The sequence below is a fragment of the Callorhinus ursinus genome, unplaced genomic scaffold (assembly GCF_003265705.2).
Source record: "Callorhinus ursinus isolate GAN/ISIS: 27379988/994484 unplaced genomic scaffold, GSC_fseal_2.0 scaffold63, whole genome shotgun sequence".
Taxonomy (NCBI): Eukaryota; Metazoa; Chordata; class Mammalia; order Carnivora; family Otariidae; genus Callorhinus; species Callorhinus ursinus.
Genome location: NW_027397125.1, coordinates 2,012,001 through 2,036,455, shown reverse-complemented (window position 1 = coordinate 2,036,455; position 24,455 = coordinate 2,012,001). Strand labels below are relative to the sequence as shown.

At 44.6% G+C, this 24,455-nt stretch overlaps 1 protein-coding gene across 1 annotated transcript in view; it reads left to right on the top strand.

Moving 5' to 3' along the window:
• The window catches only part of KIAA1217 (KIAA1217 ortholog), a 283,716-nt gene that overhangs the window by 234,202 nt on the left and 25,059 nt on the right, over window positions 1-24,455 (top strand). The window contains 4 exon segments of the mRNA XM_025891962.2: window positions 2,002-2,106; window positions 2,634-2,683; window positions 9,516-9,682; window positions 21,915-22,090. Coding sequence (XP_025747747.2) covers window positions 2,002-2,106; window positions 2,634-2,683; window positions 9,516-9,682; window positions 21,915-22,090 — 498 coding nt within the window.

The following is a 24,455-nucleotide window of genomic DNA, read 5'->3' as shown; positions in this document are numbered from 1 at the left end:
GGCCTCCGAATGCCCCTCCACTCGGTCATGAGCTTGACTCCAGCATTATGGTGGGAAGAATGGGGGCACTAGGCAGCTTTCTTTGGGTGCTCAGCAGATCTGCGGGGGTGCCATTCATTTCCCAAGAGCCCATTTGTCTAACTCTGTGTCTCCCACATGGCAGGCAGCATGATCGACCACCACCATCTTTTCTTTGCCCCTTGGGTCTGATAAACGTGGGATTTCCATTGGAAGTTTACTAACCTGATTTCTTGATTAGAATTTCTTACTAAGTTCTCTGTTCGGCACATGGACTGTCTTATGGCAGAGAGGAGGCCAAAAGCACACGTAAGACTCAAAACACTGTGCAGCTCAGAAGTTTAGCCTTTACTACTCTGCCTGGAAGCAACTGGAAAGTCACTCCATGGAATTTCCACTCTATTTGCAATTTCTTCTCCCCTGACCAGTAGAACAGAGAGATCATACTATTTATTTAGCATGTCAGTTGGATATTTTTTCCTTACTGTGTTCACAACCTGCAACTATTCAGACTGCATGACTTACATCCAAGAAACTCAAGATTGTGTCAGACCATCCGTTTTAAACTAACGAAAATGCATGGAATTGTGAAGTCAGAAACTCATAATTGTGAAATTAAGCTCAGTGTCTCATATGGCACTAAGGGTTTTACTCGCAAGGCCAGAAGTTTGTGTACAGACAAAATTACCCTTGAGAAGTTTGAGATACAGATACATCATCTCTCAATTAAGTCCAACTTAACCAGTTATTTTTTTTTCTAGTGAAAGAACAGACTGCCATGATTTTTTCCATGGGGTACCAGATAAAGAGGTTGGCTTGTGTTTAAAAGCCACAATGTCTGAATATAGTCTTTGTAGTACAGGAATCACCATTGCTAACACTCCCAGGGGCCTGTGGGGTGGGGGCCTGCGGTGAAGAGTGGGGTTACTTCTCTGTGGAGCCGACCCCTGCCGTGACACCTGCTGAGGGGTTACACTGGCAGTTGAGGTTCCCCCCCCCATTCAAACTGTTCTCTGCTCTCTCCCTTGTTCTAAACTACCACATAAGCGTAATTGAATTCACATGCAGTGACATTCGTGCTGCCCACTCACCCTCAGTCAGGAGAGTCACTATGTTGTGGTGGCGTTTTTATCACGTGATGAAAATAATGGGCATAGTTCTGCAAAACTGCCATTGTCCGGGACACAGAAATGTGAGCCTATTTGAAAAGCCAAACTAATTGTGCTGTAGCCTCAGAGAGCCCTGAACAGAGAGGCGCAGTATCTAGTACCTAACTGGGGGGATTTTTCCCTTGTGTCTTGAGATGGTCAAGTTGTCAGGGATATTTGTCTTCCTGCTGGATCCTGTGAAAGCCCCCAGGTTAAGGTACCTACGACGTTCGATTGAGCATCTCCTTCCCCCAAGTCAGACAGTGATTCCAATCCTGTTTTCCCTTCGGAGACACCCATTTGCATCGCTCTTGGGCTATGAAACAATTAGCACTCCACACTCGGCAAACATCTCCATCACTGACACCAAAACCAGGCGGCAGCCTCCCAGCCGACAAGGACAGCTTGGAAGTCTGGGCCACCGGGCCACAGCCTAGCCTAGGACACTTCTCTCTGGTGCCAGAGAGAAAATTGCAACTGCAGAGCAGAAAGTCGCAAAAACACTCTGGGCAAACAGAGTCCTTTCCGAAGGAGGCACTTCTCAGTTTCCAGGAGGCCTGTGCTCACTCGTCTGTCTGGTGTTTTTTGGTTTTTTTTTGTTGTTGTTGGTTTTTTTTTTTTTTTCAAGGAGATCATTGGGTTAATATTAAACTCTGATCATCGAATCTTGAACCCAGCAGGGATTTGTAGGCTCTTCACGTTCCGCGAGCCAGGATGGGGTGAACTTTGGCAGCCTACCGGGTGGTGCATTTTATAACCCTCAGGTGATCATTCACCTAGACAAACCAGTCTGAAAGTCAATATAGCTTTAACAAACCATTCTCTTGTTTTACAGAGAGAGGATGCAAGCCATGGAGAAACAGATTGCCAGTTTAACTGGCCTTGTTCAGTCGGCGCTTTTTAAAGGGCCCATTACAAGTAATAGCAAAGATGCGTCTAGGTAAAAAGAAGAAAGCAAACCAATGAAAGATAATTCAATCTGTTTCTCTTTAATCATGACGATAATCCATTCATTCAAATCCGTTTTTCTTGTAATCATTTCAAGGCTGACAATATCCCCATCTCTATGAATCATGGTTTGTTTGTTTGTTTGTTTTTTCCTTCTGGTAATTCTTGGTCGAAGGTAACGCTTTGGCCCAAGAAGGGTAAACGGGCTTCCCAGTGCATGTGGCTTCACGGACCACCGCGCCGTGCCTGCGAGCGCCATCCACCCGTCTCCACGTCCGCCCCATCTGAGAGTCATGAGCGCTGCTCAGCTGCATTCCACCCGCAGTGGCAGATACACACCTGGGAAGCCTCTTCCCATCCCGGCCAGTAGTGATGCTGATGCTTAAAATACCCTCATTGCTTGATACCATCACTAGCTGCTACTAATTGCTTAGAATAGTGAATGGAAGGGGCAAAAAAAAAAAAAAAAAAAAAGCATTTTGGAAACTGTCTAGCTGACTCTCTTTTTCTTTTATTCAGCGAGAAAATGATGAAAACCACTGCCAATAAGAGCCACACAGATAGTGCAGGTAAGTGTTCTTCAGAGCCTCCATGGGCTGCCTTTGATTCGCTTTGACTGGTTTCCGAGCATTGAACCTCTCTTTAAGTCGCCTGATTGGTGTGATTGCAGAGGCTTTCTGGATAACCGCCCCCCCACAAACACACACCACCACACCTTCCCTGCTTCATGCTGAAATTCCAGACTAGTCATTAATTAATTCAGAGGGGGCAGGGGTGTGGCCTAAGCCCTTTGGTCCTCTCCATTCAGTCTTTAGTCATTCATTGACTCTTCTTTCATTTATTACATATATGGCCCTGCACCCAACAAATATATATGTGCCTGGCACAGGGCAAGGACAGTGGGCATCATTCAGACAGGGCTGCCTGCCTAGAATTCCTGAGCCTGCGGGGGAAACAGATACAGAACAAGTAATTATATGTGGTAAGAAGGAGTGCAGGGTGAATGTTTACCCGACAGATCCAGCCTAGACCGAGACATTGTCATGAGGAAGTGACAGGCTGAGGCCCGAAGGATGAATGGCACTACTTAGGTGAGTGAGGGAGGAGGAAGAATCACGGGGGTGGGGGTGGGGGGGACAGGGACGTGTGTGTAAGTGCCGTGGGAAGGAATTTAGATATTATTCTAAGTGCAAAGTGAAGCCATTGGAAGGTTCTACAGCGAGGAAGGACCTCAGCCCACCCAAAGAATCGGAACGAACCGGAAGGGAGACAGTGGTCGAGGTGGGAAGAGAAGGTATGCTTGGACCAGGCCAGCTTCTTAAATACCAGCATTCCCCCCCCGCCCCGCCACCGGCAGAAGAAGCCCCAGTTATATTCCCAGTGGAGTTACCAATATCCAGGTATATTTGATGTCCATCTTATGCGGCAGGCTCAAGGCAGGCCTCCTCTCAAGAATATGAGATCTTCCCTTGTGTTGGATTAGAAATAGAAATCATTACCAGGGACATGTTCAGCTACTGAATTACACAGGAAGCATGTGGCCAGTTGGGTGAAACCCCTAATTTGGGGAAGCCACAGCATGTTACACAGCATGGTGGAATGGACAGAGCTTGGGGCTGCTGCTGAGACCTCTGGTAGACCTGGTTCCGCCCTAGCTAAGGACAGGCGGTTCAGCTGTGAAGCCAGCAGGGCTGGACATCCAGCGTTTCCGGTCCTCATCGGGTTTGTTGGTTTACTTAGAAATCAATCAGTGACCTTGGCTGAAGCCAGAGAATTATTTCGTGGAAATTGCTAAACTTGGCTTCAGACCAGTTGCCAGTTTATTTGGGAGATGTTTGTTCATTCATTTATTTTCTCATCTATTACGAACGTAAGGCGGGCGGGCGGGGGGAGGAATCTATTGAATTCACAGAAACCGAGAGTGGAAAGGTGGTCAGCCAGGGCTGAAGGCTGGGGGAAATGGGGAGGTGTTGGTCAAAAGTGTCAACTTCCAATTAGAAGATGAACAAGTTCTGGGGGATCTAATATTAGCACAGCATTGTGATTATAAGAGAACACTTCTCAACTCTATACTTGGAAGTTGCCAAGAGAGTAGATCTTAAATGTTCTCACCACAAAAAGGAAATGGCAATTATAGGACATATGATGGGTGTGTTAGCTAACACTACGGTAGTAATCATATTGTAATATATAAGTATATCATCAAATCAACACATAGTACATCTTAAAGTTACACAGTGTTCTATGTCAATTATGCGTAATAAAGCTAGCAAGAACAAAGGGTGCCTACTGAAAGCTACAACTTTCCATGCCTCTGGATTCTATTCTAGGAATACTAAGTACCCATACCATTGTTCTTTTTTTTTCCAAAGATTTTACTTATTTATTTGAGAGAGAGAGAATGAGAGATAGAGAGCACGAGACGGAAGAGGGTCAGAGGGAGAAGCAGACTCCCTGCTGAGCAGGGAGCCCGATGCAGAACTCGATCCCGGAACTCCAGGATCATGACCTGAGCTGAAGGCAGTCGCTTAACCAGCTGAGCCACCCAGGCGCCCATTGTTCTAATCAAGATGCGCATGCTCTTTTACATTCTCCTTTTATTCCTTTTCACTTTGGGTGACATCATCATCATAATCGAGGGAAACATTTCGTGAGTGTCTCCTATATGCTGGGCACTGTTCTGGGTGCTTTTCATGCCGGAACGCATTAACTCCGGATGCATCTTCCCTGGATGGATACAGTTGTTATTCCCATGTCCAGATGAGAAGACTAAACGCATGTCCGCACGTAGGACACACACCCACATGGTCCATCCCCCCCACCTGTCACTTTACCTCATTCTTTTGTGTTAAGGTGCCCCAGTCTCTTTAAAGATACGTAAGCTGTTTCATTTCTTTGTTGTAAAAAATTTTGTAATTGTCTCTTTTGGAGCAAGGGGAAAGGAGCAGGTGTGATATCCTTGGGATGTAGTTCCCAAAGTGGAATCAGTAATTCCAGAGGGATGAACTTGAGTAGCATGGGCAACATGCTGCCAGTTTTCTCCTCCGCAAGGGCTGAGCCGGTTCGTGATGCCACCGGCAATGGTACATGTGTCGTTCTCCATGTCCCTGCTGAGTTGGGTCTCTCTCGTTCTCATGTGTCACAGCTAGACGTGGTCCACGGGGCTTTCGTTGCCATAGCAGCCTTGTACAGTGCGCAAAATGTATTAATTCTTCCAGAATCCTAGGAAGTAAGCTACCAGACTGATAGTATTATTCTCCTCCTGTAGACAAGTCCATGGAATTATAGAGAAATCAAGGAGCTCTTTGGGCCAAGGGTAAATAAAAAAGGCAAAACCAGATTTCCTGTTACTTTAGGAATATTGGGTTTACGGTGGATATAAGAGGACAGAAGAAGCATCCCGTTTCAAAGACGTACCACGTGTCTATACAGTATATTCTGTCATTTTGCACACATAATCCTGTAAGGAAGATGTGAGCCACACCGCTAGTGGGAGTCACGGCTAGTCCCGCCAGTTCCCAAGCCTGTGTTCTTTCTATCATGACAGGATGCATTAAATTCACATCAAATTTGCATTAATGAGATTTCATCTTACAATGTACGTGACCTAAGGCAGATCTGGGAGGAGAGAGGGGGAAGGGCAACGTGCATAGAAAGGAGTGAGGTTGTGCAGACTCATCTGGGCATGCTGGGAGCAGAACGCGAGCGCCTCCCGTGTGGGTGTGGAGAGCACATCCCAGCTCCCGTGCATCTCGTCTGAAGGGGAACGCGTTTCACACTCAGGGTTCCCACCCACTGAATTCAGCTCCGTCCTTAGATTTCGGGGCCCCTGCCTCTAGACCTCAGCCCATTGCCACAGCCTCAGCTTTTCCACTTGCTGAAACTCCCAGGTGAGGACGGGAGGCTGGCTGAGGCTCCCCCTGCCCACTCTGCTCAGGGAAATAATCAGAGTTACCTGCACTGGGCAGGTTCTCCGTGTGCCTCTGGGACGAGCAGTGCGCAGGTGTTAGTTCCATTGGCCTACACAATAGCCCATTGACCCACTTTACAGATAAGGAAACTGAGAAAGAGGTCACATTACCTACCCAAGGTCACACCACTAGGAATTGGATCCTGAGAATAATTTCCAAGATTCTCATTTGAATAATTGAGTGGATAATCCCCTGGCTAAAATTAGGCCTCCAGAGACAGCAAGTGGGTTAGGGAAGAGCAAGAGAAATAATGACTTTGACCTGCTTATAGAGGAGCCCCGGGTCAATGTCAGGGTCTTTGTATGTGCATCTGAAGAGACCTGGATGCTGGAGACAAAGATGTGGGAGATGTTTGCAGTGGTCGTAGTAGAAGCGACCTCCCTGGAAAACATGTTCAGTGAGAGGACAGGCTTCCCAGGAAAACACACCAGGATTTAAAGGACTGGCTGAGGAAGAACTGAACAAAAGACTGTGTCCAAGATGGAGCAGCAGAGAGGTAAAAAGAAAGGAGATAGGAGAGTTTAAAATCAACTGAGAAAGAAGGGAGTGAGGGACAAAGCCTCACGTCACACCAAGGAGATGATGTCAGGTCGGCCCCGCATCTGTTGGGTTGACAACTGACCACTCACTGTCTTACAAAGAGCCAGCCAGTGAATGATGGAGTTAGCAACTAGATGTAGTAGATTAGATGGTGAAGAGATTTGACAAATGAGTGTGGATTCCGTAAAGAAGTTTGGTGGCGAAAGATACTTTGTAAAACCAGTGATCGGCATTCAGCTCTAACAGATGGTATGTTAGACTCAGGTCTCTTGTTAACGTGGAAGGTCTGAGAGGTGCCCTGTTGCTCTCACCGTGTGAAGGAGACAAGGGGAGGGGCGCCTGGGTGGCTCAGTCGTTAGGCGTCTGCCTTCGGCTCAGGTCATGATCCCAGGGTCCTGGGATCGAGCCCCACATCGGGCTCCCTGCTCGGTGGGAAGCCTGCTTCTCCCTCTCCCACTCCCCCTGCTTGTGTTCCCTCTCTTGCTGTGTCTCTCTCTGTCAAATAAATAAAATCTTAAAAAAAAAAAAAAAAAAGGAGAAGAGGGGATATAGAAGAAATGTGTGCCTTCCTTTGGCTGAAGAACAGAACAGTTTTGTTTTTTTTTTTTTTAAGATTTTATTTATTTATTTGACAGAGAGACAGCGAAAGCAGGAACACAAGCAGGGGGATTGGGAGAGGGAGAAGCAGGCCCCTCGCGGAGCAGGGAGCCCGATGTGGGGCCCGATCCCAGGACCCTGGGATCATGCCCCAAGCCGAAAGCAGACGCTTAACAACTGAGCCACCCAGGCGCCCCCAGCAGAACAGTTCTTAATACCAGATGGGAGGTAGCTAGCGAGCCCTGTGTAATTTTCACTGGAGAAATAGCTCGATGGTCTCATTTGTCGTGCACCTGATGTCGTATGGGGTCAGTGCGTGCGTGTGTGCGAGCATGCATGTGTGTTGGCGTGCACGTCCACGTGTGTCTCTGCCTGTGGGTGTGAAGCGATGCTAAAGTGGCCTGATTCTGAAAGGAAAACTTCCAATTCATTGTTATCGCCCTCGGAATCCTAGATCTCGAAGGTGCTCGTTAATTTTGACATGCTGCGGTTACTGGGAATGTGACTGGATGTTCTCTTACCGAAGACCTTCACAGTTGGAGAATATTCTTTGGGACCATTGCAGAGATGGCAAATCTTGCTCTTCTGGGGGTGATTTCGATTTCAGGGGGAACAGCCAAACGTTGGTCAGAGCCGTGCCCTGTGATGATAGGAGTGGCCAATTAGTTCGTACAAATAACAAACAGCTCTTTTGTCTGCCCTGTTGGGGTCCCTTTGGAAATCCTTAAAATGCTTTCGATTCTGTTCTCCTGACTGCCCCATGGGGGCCGTGAGAGGGCTGGGAAGCTGGTTCTCGGAGGGTGAGGAACTTGGTGTACCATCGGCACCCATCGACATTGCTGGGAGCCAGTGAGAGGACAGCTGTGAGCACTCCCTGGCTCGCAGGCATGCCAGCAAGCCCCCGGCAGCAGGTCCACTGAGGCTGGCTGGGCTGTGTGCGCAGGGGAAGGATTTCCCTGGGTGCTGAGCCCAGATGGAAAGAGAGGCCACTGTGCATTTCCACTTTAGAGTATGCAAAGTAGCCACGGGGTTCAGTCCTGGAAGGCCTGCCCACCCTATTGCAAACCTTCCACTTTGTCCTTTACAGAAAAGAGAGCTAACCAGAAGGGGGTGTGTGCTTGTGTGTGTGTGTGTGTGTGTGTGTGTGTAATGTAAATTCAGAGTCTACTCTGGAGGCCTCTTGCAGAGAATTCCATTGTCCTATAAAGACAATGGCACTTCCTTTTGATTCCTGTACCTTGCCAATCCCGTAAGTGCTACTTGGGATCTTTTGGAGGCATTTTCTGAAGCATACTTGGTCAAATCAGGCCCTTCCCAGATGGACTTATGATATCGATGAGGCTTGCTTAAGTTGCACCCAAGGAGCACAAGTTTATGGCAACTAGAAAACTATTTAGGAAGAGTTTCTTTCTGCTGCCTTTTTTGATTCCTCTCCTAGAGAATTTTTGAACCATGCTTGATTTTCTCACTAAAGGAGATATGAGCAGAAGTCCTGCTTCCTTTGGTCTGAAAACCCAAAGGGATTCATGAGAGTACCCCATTCTTATTACTTTCCCCTCGGTGATGGGGCTGAATCTGCCCAGAACTAAGTGCATGTTCTCCGGATACATCTGCCTGCAGGAAGTAGTTGTGGAAGCACCCTGAGTTAGGTCCCAGACTTAAAGAATTTATTTTTCTATTATAAAATTACAGATATTCAATGTGCAGATTTAAAAATGCAAAAAGTCGTAATATAAACATATAAAATTCGGGGTGCTTGGGTGGCTTAATCAGTTGGGCAACCAACTCTTGATCTTAGCTCATATCCCGATCTCATGGTCATGAGTTCAAGCCCTGCAATGGGCTCCATGCCTAGTGTGGAGCCTACTTGAAAAAAAAAAAAAGAATATATATATATATATATATGACTCATGGAATACCACCAGAAAGAATGTTAACACTTTGTTATATATACATCTAATCTTTTCTGTGCAAACTTGTATACTTAGATAGATAGATAGATAGATAGATAGATAGATAGATAGATAGAAGTTAGCTTCCTTAATGTGGCATACTGCTCTGTGTTCTGCCTTCCACAACATGACATTTACAGACTGCATACTATAACCTTGCATGAATGTTCCATAATTTAAACCCAATTCTTTTTTTCTTTTCTTTTTTTGCTATTTAGAGGACCAACATAATTAAAAATCTTTTTTCATACTGAAGGAGTTACCAGTAATCAGGATCGGGATGGGACTCAGAGCTTACACTTCCTGGGACACTTAGGTTCTTGGCTACTCTTTTCTCCTAGGAACGCTCCATGTTTCTGGAGGCAAGACTCTCGGCGCCCTGGAGTCCTCGGGGCCGCCCAGCCAGCCCCTGCCAGCCAGCACCTCAGCTATACACATGAGCCTGCTTGACATGAGGCGGAGCGTGGCCGAACTCAGGCTCCAGCTCCAGCAGATGCGACAGCTCCAGGTACCCACCGAGTTCCGTGCGGACAATGTCCTTTGTCTTAGTTCCCCAGAATCTGCTTTCTCCCCCCTGTTCACCTCCGCCAACATCCCTAGCCCCTCAGCACCTTCCTGGGGCTCTCTCTACCCTTTGTTTCTAAGGGCAAACTGAAGACGTTAAAGAGGATCCCCATAAAGCCATGGTTTCCTCTCTCACATACATAAAATTGGTCTAGAGCCTTCCACCACAACTTGAGTCGATCTATAACCATTTCTTGAAGCTAGGCATGCTTTTACAAATGAAAAAACCATTAAACATCTGTTTTTCTGGAGGAGAGCTGGAAAGAGAGGAGCCTGTGGAGCATTCTAGTAGCCAGTTAAGACTTCCTGCTTACAAGTGTTTTGGCTCCTTGTCCTCCGCAGTGAGTGTGCGCGAAGGTGTGCCAGGCAGCTATGCTGTCTTTGCAAGGAGCTTATGATGTATTTAGAAATAGGAATTTAGACTAGAAGATGAATTCATAAGGAAAAGAAGCCATCGTGGAAGATCTGTTGAGAAACACATCTGCATTTTATCTGGAGAGTGTGTTGCATAATATTTACCTTTTTCCATTGTTGGGGAATATATGAACTGCATGGGAATCGAAAGGGAGGTTTTGAAAATGACTTTTTGTGTCACCAGTCTTGGTGAATCCGTCCCATCAATCTGATGAAGCAGAAAAATGTATCAACGTGGTTCTGGGTATAAGGAGCTGGGGCCGTGCATTTCTTAATGAGATCGCTTTATGAGACCTTTATGAGATGCTTCCTGTGTCAGCCTCATGCCCCCTACCTTTGGGGCAGGTTGACCATCAGGGATGTAGTGCTGGCCTAGTCTACACCCGGGCATCTTCCTGACTTCAGGAAGCTCATCATCTAAACAGGTGGCGTCCTCAGCTCCCTTACGGGAACTGGTAAGGGAGGTGCAGCATGGAAGGGGCTTCCTGCCACAGTTTCTCTCTCCCTTCGGCTCACTCATGGCCTGAGCCCTACATTTTTCACCACCTAATGAAAGCTAAGATGGTGATTTCCTTTTGCCCTCTACGTGCCAGAGAACAAACAGAAAGGCAGCAGCTTGAGGGCCCTGCCCTGGGGCCCGATCATGGATTGTGAGGGCCCTCGGTACACACCACACTGCTCAGGGCTCAGGTCCGCAAAGGCTGCTGTGTCTCAGGCCACACCCCAGCTACTTTAGACATCCCATGCAAAGCCATTTCAGTGCTCTTCTGAATCGCGTCATCTCTGACGTTCCCCATCCTTCGCCATTTGCTTCTCCCTGCTTTGCATTTTCAAAGACCCTCTGCAGTGAAGGGAAGCGTACAGATCGGGCTGAGGGTGTGTGCCAGGGTGACAAAGTCCAATGCCCACAGTGTCCAGGCAGCAACTTAACAAGTGAAGGAAGGACAATGGCAGGTTGGCCCTTCTCAAGGAGAGTCATCGCTTGGCTCCAGCCAGTTCGCAACCCAACGGCACTGGAGCTCAGGGCTTTTCTGGACATAGAGGTTTTATATGAAATTTTTGTATTCTTTCTAAAAAATGTTGGGAAGTAATTTAAAAACCAATGATTTAGTACCCTGCAGGTCAAACGACAAATGTGCTGGCCGGAATGGGTCTGCCGGGTCCCAGGTTCTTCCCTGGGATTTTTGGAGGGTAAGCCCCTTCTCACGCTGCTCCTGCCCATTAATGCCACCTGCTGGCCATTTGGAAATTATCGCTCCTCACTGGACCCTCACGAGAAAAAGAATTCCTAAATCTTTGTGCTTTCCAAAGTGAGCAGGTGTTGGTATGGGGGGGAGAGGTGGAATTGATTTAGCCTAAGTACCAGGCTTTCTCTGAAGTGTGGCACATTCGATATGGAGGCTGATGTGTGTGGCCGTAGCAGCACCCTGGCCTTATTTGGTTCTCTGGCCGGTGAGGGGTTGGGGGGGGTGGTTCCCCACAACCCACCACTCTGGGCAAACCTTGAACTGTGGTGGCTCGGTTTCAGAATCATCGCTCCTCAAGCAATGTGGGATCTTTGGTCAAGGTCTGGGAATGCTATCTTAACCACACAGTTTCCTTTATTGCCCCAGGATTGCTCAGCCTCTCTCGCTCTGGGGGTATAAAGAACAAAGCCGATGTGCTCTTGAGCTTTGAAGTTCGTGCAGTTCTAAAAGAGCAGAGGCATAGGGAAAGCTTAAACACTTTGTTTCCCACCTGGTGGCTGCTGTTTCTACCTTGGTCTTTGTATTTTCTGTGTCCCCATCAGCTTTCCCGTCTGGCAGGCCTCTGTCATTTCAGTCAGGGGAGTCTATCTATTTAAGACAAAAACAGTGTAGAATGATTAAGCCATCTCAGCACCAGTTCTCCTTCGGCATATGTGTTATACACTGAAAAAGAAGTGCAACTCCAAAGTGATTATAAGTCCAATAATGGAACTATCATTAGAGATATACGAAACTCTGTGGAAGAGTCTCCAAAGAACAAAAATTGAATTAGAAATTCAAATGTTCTTTGAACTGTGTTATAAAATAGTGAAACTGAATGAAATCTTTTGTGCTTGGCAGCCGGCTCCAGTAATTAGATAATTAAATCACTGGAAAATCCTAGACTGTAGAGCATATCCTATTTGAACATTTTATTTTCAGAATTGATGGATTATTCTCAGGAATAGAAATTTGATGAGGACACAGTGGGATGGGTAGTTTAAATAGGGCAAAAAGAATGTCAAGGGAGGCAAAAGGAGCCTAAGCAGAAGATGAAGAAGACCGCTAAAACTCTCTTCATGTAATTCCCTGCTCTCCAATTTCACATGAATTATTGGTCTAAGAGAGTGGTACTCAATCCTGGCTACCTATTAGAATCACCTGAGGCCCTTAACAAAAATATCGGTACCCGAGCACCACTGCTAGAATCTAACTTCACTGTTGTGAACCAGAGGCCAGGCACTGGTGATTCTAGAATGTTCTGGGATAAGAACTGTTTCTCGTGGGTATTATGAATGCTCAGTCCTTGGAGATGCCTCTTAGAAATATTGAGATCTCAGCTATCACAAGGGGGAAGCAGAAACAGATGGGGTACCCACCACCCTGTAAGTATGAAAGACACACCTGATGACATCAAAACCCTGACTTCAGATGATGGACCCCATTCCCAGTGGCTAAGAGATGTGTTCTGTCCTCAGTTATAATAGATACAAGAGCTGTATAGAACTTCCGTATTGTCATGTTCCCATTCTAAGGTAAAAGTTGGGTCAGCACTTAGCTGGCAACAATGGACAAGGGACAGGTGAAGGTCTTGTACCTAATAATTATTTCTTTCAAAAGATGATTATCTTTATCCATTACCTTTTCTGGTGTGATTTAGAAAAAGCTTACTTTTCCTAAATGATGAGCTACATCTTTTTTTCCAAAATGCCACAGTACTTGGATTTTCCCAAAGTAATCCCATATCCACCAAAGTGATTGCAGTTCTGTCCCTGTCTGTGGGCTGAGGGGAGAGAGAAGCTTCTAGAAGATACGGTACAAGTTCTGTGAGGGCCAGATGAGACTTGCCCTAAAGACAGAATGGATATACCCTACTTCTCAAATTGCCACAGGATTTCCGCCCCCCCTTGGTTCCTATTTCCTTATTCTGCCTCCTGATTAAAAAAAAAAAATGGGGTTATTCTGAACCTTTAAGACTACTGAGAATTTGCTATGCTTTCCTAAGAGAGGAAGGAAGTAAAATATCAACATAAAAAAGAAACATAGCAGTACACGGAGACCTCGTATTTGAAATGATATAATTCAATACAGTTATCTTAAGGTGTCTTTTTAAATAAGATAGTGCCTCATAAAAATGTGCCAGAGTCTCATTTATCTTCTGACATCCAAAAAAGATGATCATGGGACTGTGCATCCCTGAGAAAAGCATGCTAGAGTTTGGCCTATGCTGAGCAGATCTATTTTTCCCTACTGGGCAAAAATAATTAATGGGACCAGTTCAGTGCCATACAATTCACCAAGCCCTAGATAGACCTTCACACAGAGGCTGTCTAAGATGGGGAGTCATCTCTCAGATAACCTGTGGTCGTGACCAAGTATCTTATACGTTGTTCCCTGCAGCCCAGGGAACTTAACCAGGTAGTCAGGAGTCATTCTGGGGTCTGGCTATCATCATGAAACTTCCTGATTTATGCTACAACTACGGTTCAGTGTCACTGCTGGACAGAAAATCAGTCCCATTATATGACACTGTCATAGTCTTAGGTTTTACCCAAGAAATCAGGATTTAGTATGTGAGGTACATGTCCATTTTGAGGTGCGTGGAATTAGTTTTAGGTAGTTCCCTAGTCTCTGGACATTGATAGGGACAAGTTATTTAATTAAATATTTAATGGCTAAGAACATTCTTTCTGAGTATTTTTATAAAAATGTCCAGGCATAGCGTTTATAATAAATTAGTATTTCCTGAATGAGAGGGTAACCATAACTGTGCTTACCTTCCCACTGTTGACAACTAGAACACTGAAAAATAAAAAATATATACATATTAAACAACTATTTCTAGGCAATGGATAATAGACAACACAGGATTGTAACCCTTGGGAGAATAGAAACAAAGAAAGTGAAACCTACACTTGACTCAGCTTTCTGCCCGGGGGCACTTTCAGATCATGGTGTAGAAAGGAATGACCGGGCAGAGCACCGACCACCTAATTGAGAAGACAAGGTCAAACTGTAGAGAGCTGAAACAGCTAGAATTTGTGGAATAGAATACCAAATAAGAGGAAGCTCTGCAAAGAAAAGACTATATAAATCTGTGGTCTGTCATTGGATAATAAACCAAGCATGTGTAGTGAGAAAGACCACCGAGCCAGGCAAAAACAGAATGGGAGGCTCTAAGCTAAAAAATCCCCAGAGCTCACACAGGGCTGGAAGATGTTCATACTTTGACAAGCAAGAGTCAAGAGGCTTCACTGGTCACCTGGGACATTCAGTAGAGATCAGAGAAGAACCATGTTCCAGTCTTGGGACTAAACTAGTCCCAGAGTAAAGACTACCCTTAGATTCACCCTAACAAAGCTTAAAACCAAGTTCCTAAAGACCAAAAATGATACACAAGTAACTGAACCATCTGCCAGAGCAACTCCATCAGTAAAGGAAAACAAAATCCAGAACCGCCTGTCCAGCACTCAATCAAAAATTACTAGACATGTGATCCATACCCTTAAGAAAAATCAGTTGATAGAAAGCAGCCACTAATGGCAGGGATAACAAGAACAGTGCAAGGACTTTAAAGCAGCTATAATAATTATTCTCAAGGATTTAAAGAAAAACATGAACACAATGAGACAAGAAAAGGAAAGATATAAAAAAAAATCTAAGTGTAACTTTCAAGGGCTGAAAAACACAGTATCTGAATGGACTTAATACAGGATTTATTGTCAAAACAAAGTCAGTCAATTTGAAAACATAGCAATAGAAACTGCTCACACTGAAGTATAAAGAAAAAAAGACTGGAGAAAAATGAATCAAAACTTAATGATTTGTGGAACAATGTTAAGTGGTCCAGGGAAAAGAGAAAAACATTAGAAGAAATAGTGGCTGGAATTTTTCTAAATGTGATGAAAGCTGTAAATCCACAGACCAAAAAAGTTCAACAAACCGCCAGGGGAGAAAAAAAGGAATTAATAGGAAAATCTTAAAGGCAGCCAGAGGTGGAGAGGAAAAAGACACCTTACTTACAGAGAAATATAAATAAGAATTAACACCCACTTCTCCTGAAAGACAGAAGTTAAGTCTGGAAACAATGGAATGACATCTTTACAGTATTGAAAGGAAAAAAAAAAAAATCCAGAAAATAGAGGACACTTCCCAACTGGTTTTGTGAATCCAGCAATACCCTAAGAGCAAAACCAGTCAAAGATTTGCTGTGAGAAAAGAAAACATAGACCAATATCCCTCATGAAAATATACATAACAGATCCTTACCAAAATATTAGCAGTTGAATCCAGCAATATATAAAGAGGATAATATATTATCCTGGTTTTTATCCTAGGTGTGCAAGATTGTTTTAATATGAGAAAAAAAAGAATCAATGTATTTAACCCTATTAATGGGAAAAAAATCCTATCATTTCAATAAATACAGAAAAAATGTGACAAAATTCAGTGCTGATGATAAAAACATTCAGCACTCTAGTAGAAAGACACTTCCTTAACCTGATAAAGGATGTCTGAAAAACCTACAGAAAACACAGCTAATGGTGAGACACTACACACATTTCCCATAAAATCAGAAACAAGAACAAGGAAGGCTGCTCTCACTTCTATTGAATACTGCATTGAAGATCCTAGCCAGTGCAGTAAGGCTCGAAAAAGAAAGTAGGAAAGTAAAATTGGCTTTACTCACAAATGACATGGTTGTGTATATATAGAATCAAAAAGACTACAAAAATTGCTACCAGAAATAAGTGAATTAAAGCAAGATCACCAGAATCAAGTCAATATGCAAACATATAAAAATGTTAGTACATACAATGTAAATCCATGCAGTTGATTTATCCACACAATGGAACACCATGCGGCATTAACAAAAATGAACTACTAAAACACTCAACACCACACTGGATCTCAAAAAGTATATACTGAAAGGAGAAGCCACACCCACGAGACTACATATTGTGTCATTTCATGTATGTGTCCGTGGAGAAGAAGAAAAACTAATCTTTAGGGACAGAAAACAGATTGGTGGTTTGTTGGGGCCGGGGGCTGGGGGGGACTGGTTGCCAAGGGTCATGAAGGCGTTTTCTAGGGTGATTAAAAAAAACTGCTGTCTGTCTTCTTAATGGTGGTTGCATTGGTTTATACATTTGTCAAAATTCACTGACGTGTGCCCTTAAGATGGGTATATTTGATTGTTTGTAAACTATCAAATATAGGGGTTTTTAAGTTAATTGACACGTAGGTATCATTGCTAAGCAAAAATACATGTAATAATATGAACTGCTAATGACTAATTTATTTGAAGCATTTAGAGAGAGGTGTGGATCTGCATCTTGCCTTCAGCTTGGCATTTCACACAGTGCCGGATGAACAGGGGCGTCCTGAGTCCTGGGGACAGTGGCCAGAACACCAGGCAGGAGGGTGGGGGACTAGAGGAAAATAGAAGGAGAACCTGTGCCCATGCTCATTCCTTCACAATTAACGCACCATTGCTTGGGGGGCCGGCACTGTGCTGTTCCCTCCAGCTGGCTCTGGTGAGCCCCTCCTTCTGGAAGGAGGATCATGTAACCCAGAGCTCCAGGCAAACCTCCTCTTCAAGTGGAATAATTTGAATGCAGTCTGCCATGTTACCAGTCCAGTAACTCGAATATTACATACAGTTGTGTTCTTCTGCTAGGTCTGTAGGCTTATGAGTCATGTTCAATTGAGATTCATGTGTACGGCCAATATGTGGTCGGTACCTCCTGTGTGCCAGGAACTGGGTTTGTGGCTGGGAATAAAACACACAGGTCCCTGCCTTGTGAAAGGAGCAACTTGGGGTGCTTGAAAAATTACCGGGTTGAATTCAAAACACTCGGTTCCCACCCTGATTTTGCCCTTAATTACCAAGGGACCCAGAATAAGTCACGTGACCTCTCAGGGCTTCACTTTGCCCATCTCCCAGATTTCAATTTTAAGAATTTTAAATATTCCAGTAATAATTTCCAGCGTAATAGCCACTGTGCATACCCACTGCTAATGGGACCATAACTTTTTTGGAGCTTGTCTGTGAGATTTGGCGGGAGGGTTTGGGACACAGAGCTGTGTACAGAGCTCGTGGCATGGTGACATCATCTATCCATTCGAGAGTCCTTTTCTTAGGCCATAACGCTTACCCTTTGTGGCACATCAGAATCATCTGAGAATCTGAAAGAATTCCCCATGCCCAGGCTGCACAGTAGACCAATTAAATCAGAATCTCTCAGGGGGATAGGACCCAGGTGTCAGTCACTTTTCAACACACTTAATCATCTACTTATTTATCCCATGCATACCTGTGACCCCGCATCCCCCCACCCCTTCGAAGGAAATAGCTCCGCAGGATTTGACCCATGGCACTGAATTTAAGCGCGTCATTTTGGTAGCTGTCAATGTTGCTGTCAGAGTAGGGCAGGAGTGAGAGCTGAGTCCAAGGCATATCTGAGCCCATGGGTCAGCCCTTACATCTACCATCGAGGAAGGAATTTTGGATTCTTCTTTGTTCATTATTATCAGCATTACTGCCTAATTCATGCATTTATCAATATTTATCAAGTACCTGCTGTGAGCGGCCCTGGGTCCTGGAGACTCTGTGGAGAGCAAAAATTAACGACATGGAGGAAATTGCAGGTGCAAAGTCCCTGTGGCAGAAAGGAGACCAGCCAGTCAGAAGGACAGAAAGGACGGTGGTGTGGCTAGAGCAGGGATGGCCGGCTACCTGTAATGTGAGGACACGGGTGATGTGGGAAAGGGCCAGACTTCCCTGTGCTTCATAGGCAGAGCTGTAGCTGCAGAGAGCAAGGGAGGGACTTGCCCTCCGTGCGTTGTTTCCATACATGGTGACTTTCTGCAATATCCTGGCTGTTTTTAAGACCACAATAAAAAGACATTATTAGCAAAAGCAATGAGGGCATAATTATGAGTCATTCAGAGGAGGTAACCCAAGAGTGGCACATTTTTATTTGGTTCCCTCCCAGACAAAACTGCAGGCCCCACCCCCGGGGCCAGGTTTGTGCCAGACGCTGTGATAAGCACTTTATTTCCTCACTGAATCTCCATTACTGGCCTATGAGATATGAACGATGATTGCCCCTTCTTATGGATAGACACAGAGAGATTAATAAGTTGCCCGCGGTCACATGGCTACTAAGGGGTAAAACTGGAAACTGGACGCAGGCAATCTCTTTCTGGTTGGCCAGGTAATCAGTACAGAGCTGGTGCCTGAACAGGATGGTGGCTCTGCTTGTTGCTGGTTTTGAAATGTTTTATCTTTATTCAGCAAAACTGGACGACATAATGAAGTGTTGAGTTGAGGGTAGCATGAGCATGGTCAGATGGCATTTGCACAAATAATGAACAACTGACAAAGACGTCACTCCCCAGGAGGTATGATAGTTGTCCTACAGTCCATGAAACCAGAAAACAAAAGAAACCAATAACAGCTAATTGAAATTTCAGGGAAACTTTAGGTAGAATATAATAGGTATAATGTAACTACTGTCTTTGAGGCTGACTGAATAAATTCACTTGATGGATATGCTATCAGAAAACTGTCCTGCCCCAGAGAAATACTTAATAACAGGACTTAAAAACAGGATTCAGGTATTTGACTAGATTCTTATGAAGCCAGATGCAAACCACAGATCGTATACTCTCTGGGGTAAGAAACAAGAGTGCTCTGGAAAATTATATGGATATTGTGGTATTACACATGCAAGCAGCCTACATAAAATCCAGGGAAAGATAGTAAATTGCCAAGAGCCTTGAGCTCATCTGGAATCATTATCATTGCAACCATCAACATCAAGTACCATGTTTTAGTGGCCTGTGATTACATGATATTGGGTATATGGACCTGTATCAACAAGACAGACACAGATTCTCTTTTAACTGATACACTCAAATAGTCCAGAGCCAAATCTACATTTGTTGAGTACCTATTCTATATCAAGCAGTATCTTCTTTAACCCTCAGACTAGCTCTGGTAAGGGAGGTGAATCCTCATCCTTAAAGATAAGGAAATGGAGACCAAGTGAGGCTAAGTAACATGGCAAAGTCTCATAGTAGCCAGGGTTTGAGGTTTGATCCAAAGTGGTACCACAAAAGACCCTGAATAGCCCAAAGCAATCTGGAGAAAGAACAAGGCTAGAAGCATCACACTCCCTGACTTTAAAATATATTGCAAAGCTATAATAATCAACATGGAATGGCATTGGCATACAGACAGACACATAGATCAATGGAACAGAATACAGAGCCCAGAGAAATGGTCCCACACATATATGGTCAGTTAATTCATGATAAAGGAGCCAAGAATATACAATGAAGAAAGAACAGTCTCTTCAATAAATGGTGCTGGGAAGACTGAACAGCCTCATGCAAAAGAATGACACTGGACCACCGTCTTACACCAAACACAAAACTTAACTCTAAAATGGATTTAAGACTGGAACATAAGACCTGAAACTATGGAATTCCTAGAAAAAAACATAGGCGATAAGCTCCTTGACATAGGTCTTGACAATGAATTTTTGAAACTAACACCAAATGGAAAAGCAACAACAAAAAAATGGGACTACATCAAAGTAAACAGCTTCTACACAGCAAAGGCGACCACCAACAAAATGAAAAGGCAACCTACTGAATGGGACAAAATATTTGCAAATCATGTATCTAATAAGAGGTTAGTATTCAGAGTATGTATAACTCAATACCAAAAAAAACCAAACAGTCCAGTTTTTAAAAATGGGTAGATCTAAATAGATATTTTTCCAAAGGAGACACAGATGACCAACAGGTACATGAAAAGATACTCAACTCTGTTAACCATCTGGGAAATGCAAATGAAAACCACAATGAGATATCACCACACACCTGTCAGAATGGTTAGTATCAAAAAGACAACAAATAAAAAATGTTGGCGAGGATGTGGAGAAAAAGGAACCCACATATACTGTTGGTGGGAAAGTAAATTGGTGTAGCCGCTGTGGAAAACAATATGGAGGTTTCTCAAAATAAAAATAGAACTACCATATAACCCAGCAATTCCACTTCTGGGTATTTATCTAAAGAAAGCAAAGACAGTAACTCAAAAACATATATGCACTCCCATGTTCATTGCTGCACTATCTGCAGTGGCCAAACTATGGAAACAAAAGTGTCCATCAATGGGTGAATGGTCAGTAATACTGTCATAATAGCATACGTTGACTACACTTACTGTATTGAGCATTGAGTGTATAGAATTGTTGAATCACTGTGTTGTACACCTAAAACTAATATAACATTGGATGTTTACTTCAATAATAAAAATTTAAAGATAAAAATAAAAAATTAGGTGTGTATATACCATGGAATATTACTCAACCATAAAAAAGAATGAAATCTTACCATTTGTGACAATATGGATGGACTGTGAGGGCTTAATGCTAAGTGAAATGAGTCAAATACCTCACTTGAGTCAAATTGAGAAAAACAAATACCATATGACTTCTCTTATAGGTGGAATAAAAAAAAACTCACAGATACAGAGAACAGATTGGTGGTTGCCAGAGGAAGGGGTGTGAGAAATGGGTGAAGGGGGTCAAAGGTTAAAAAAAAAAGCCTTGGGGGCACCTGGGTGGCTCAGTCAGCTAAGTGTCTGCCTTCGGCTCAGGTCATGATCCCAGGGCCCTGGGATCGAGCCCCGCATCGGGCTCCCTGCTCCACGGGAGGCCTGCTTCTCCCTCTCCCACTCCCCCTGCTTGTGTTCCCTCTCTCGCTGTCTCTCTCTGTCAAATAAATAAATAAATCAAATCTTTAAAAAAAAAAAAAAAAAGCTTGGAGATCTAAAAGACCAAGTAATAAGGGTATTTCAGACACTATGATGGGAGGAGGCCAGAGTAGGCAGGAAGAAATATTTTGGTGCAGGGAGTACCTCTCCTAACGTTACAGATGTTCTCCTAACACCATAAACCATATTCCTAAACGTTCCACTCTTGCAGCTGAAGTCTTGCACAAAGGAAGAGAAAGTGATGTTTCTAAGGTCACATGGGTTCAAGGAGGGAGGGTGCGTTGGGCCGCTGGGTTCTGCGTTATCACACGCTCAGTTCTGTGTCTCAGTTTGGGGCTTGCAAATGATTCCCAGGCACATTTACAGATCTACAGAACCATCAAAAACAAGTGCTTGGCTCTGAAGCTGGTGCTTTCAGCTGCTCCCTATAAAAACATGTCAATGAGAGTTTATGCTTGATGTCCATGAGGCACTGACCAGAGTCTAGAAAGGCTCCCTTTTTTTTTTTTTTTTTGCAGACACAGACACGAACGTCTGGTTGTCAGTTGGCATCCAAACCTCAGATGGCGGTTGAAGTAGGGATATTATATCCAATCGTCCCTTCCTTCCCTTTCTCACTGCGATAAATACTCAGCTGCAGGGCTGTTTCCCCAGACCCGCCTCTGAAGGAAGACTCAGGCAGTCAGCTGTATACTCCGTCAGGCAGGCGCAGCCAATTGAGGTTGATTTCTTTTGTCCGACAGCTGCAGAACCAAGAGCTGCTGAGGGCGATGATGAAGAAGGCTGAGCTGGAAATCAGTGGCAAAGTGATTGAAACAATGAAGAGGCTGGAGGACCCCGTACAGCGACAGCGCATCCTGGTGGAACAGGAGAGACAGAAATACCTACACGAGGAGGAGAGGATCGTCAAGAAGCTATGGTGAGTGCCACGCACCTGTTGCGTGTTGCTGACGACGAGGCCCTTCCTCCATGGTGATCTCTCCTGTTCTCTTTATTGAGCACTCACTGTATACAAGTTAGAGTTCTGCCCATTCTGGGCATCCGTGGACCCTTAGCGCCCCTCCATCCAGACCCAGAAAGTTTACCTGCGCTCATCTCTTTAAAAGCCCGAGCACCATGCTCCTGTGTAGGGCTCAGCGACACATCAGATTGAAGGAAGCAAATGGCAAGACCCAGTGGTAAATGGGAAGTCTGCCTTTAATCTCAGTAAATGAAAACTAATAGCCAAAATAACAGGGTTAAAATTATCTTCCTATTATTCAACTGTAGTTAGAAGCGCAAAAGAAGAATTCAGATGTAAAGTATGTCTGATCCAGGAATGAAAGATGCTTCCTTGAATGTTATCAATCTTCTGTGAGGTTGTTATTGAAAGCATCTATCAAGTCCCACTATTGAAATGAGCAGTTTAATTACTCCCCAGTCACTAGGGCAGGCCCATCTTTTATGGTAATACATGTTTTGTTATGCAATGAAGATTTATCATAGAATGATTTCACCTTCTAGTATCATGAATAGTAATTTTTCTGGGTTCTCCTGCTGTCGGTAGTTCACTTCTTAAATCTACCCAGTTGGGACTATAAAGAAGCAACGTTCACATTCTTATGAGCAGAAGGTCCAGAAGTCTCCGTGATGGAAAGTGTTATTTTCTATCACCTATTTGATACTTGAGCTTCTACCACCTCAGATGCCAACCCATCGTGTCTCGTTAAAAATAGAATGTTCCTCTCAGTAGCAGTCCAGAGGGGGGAAAAAATCAGAGTTCTTATCTTACTTTCCTCAAAAATGGAATTTGGCCACCGTTCACCGACATCTCAAAATTGCTTCCAAAATTTTATGTAGTTCATGCCTTTGTAGACAGTTGATCACCCACCGTGAGGCGATGAGGCCGTTGCTTGTCGGAAATGTTTTTGTGACAGCCCAGTTGTCTGAATCTCGGTGTTAAGATTCTTCTTGAAACCTTCTGTAAAAATACATAGCCTTTTAAGAATATTTCATCGATTTTCCAATTAAATTATGGAAAAGGAAATTTTCTTCTTTTAAAAATTGTGTTTCTTGAGGAGCTGAGGTGAGTCTTGCTTCTGGCCTAGAAAAAGCATCTTTAGTATGTCAGTACTAGCCTGAGACTAGTAGCCCCGCCCAGGAGTGAGGTAGGAGGCAGAATGGGGGACGTATGGTGGGGAGGACTCTGTGGGGGGCCGCACACGGGTAAGCCGTGCACAGAGCAGATGAGGGACTCCAATCTCACGAAGCCAAACCTATGAGTATGTGTATAGACCAAAACAGGTGACTCACAGGTGCCAGGTGAACCTCTGCAAAGGAGAGATTCCTCTGGGCCCCAGGGATCAAGAAGATTTAACCTGAAATAAGTTATTTTTCATGTGCCCCCAGGCCCAGGGCGGGGGGCCATGTGTGTAGTGGGGTCTCGAATGGTTTGTTAAACTGAACCAGGATGGCCTAGAGGACAGGTGGGGTTCCATCAGTGGAGGCTGGCAGGGGGTGGGGGGCTCCCAGGGAGAGGGAGCCTGTGAACCAGCCCGTCTCAGGAGCAGGAAGGTAGGTGCAAGGTGTCCTTGGAGAATTGCAGCTCATCCGCTTTGGCAGGAGTGGGGTGCAAGATGCTAGATCAGGTCTCATATCTGGGTAACGCCGTTCCTGCTTGTTCGGTGACTGCCCATTATCTGAGACCACACTCAGCCCGGCGTGCCTGCTCGACGTCTGTGGGGCCTGTATTTACCGAGATTGGAAGATCACATAAAAACCTGGATCCAGAAACCTGGATCCCTGGCTTTTCATGGAAGCTCCTGGGTCCAACCCCAGATTCAGAACTTCTCTGGATGGAGCTTGAGAATGTGTGTTTTACAAAGCTACAGGGGAGACTCTGAAGTGTCTTCACATTTGACAGTTACTGCCGGCCGGATGAGGCCAGTGAAGTTTTTTAATCAAGGACATAGCAAATTCAGAGCTCTATTTCAGAAAGGTCCCTCTGGTGATCACGCGCAGGACTGATGGAGGGGGAAACATCGGGGAAGCCATATTGAAAGCGCGTAACAGTCCAGTCCAAAGTCAGTAAGGCCTGAATCATGGAGTAGAACTAGGAAAGGGAAGAGAAATGAAATGCAGAGGGATCAGAGTAGCGGTTGAGAGCGGGTTACAAAAGACAGCCAGAAATTTCAACTCTGGAACATTAGGAAAACAATTATCTCCTCTCCCTCCCCTCCCTTCCCCTGCTCTTCCCTTACACACACACACACACACACACACACACACACACACACACACACACA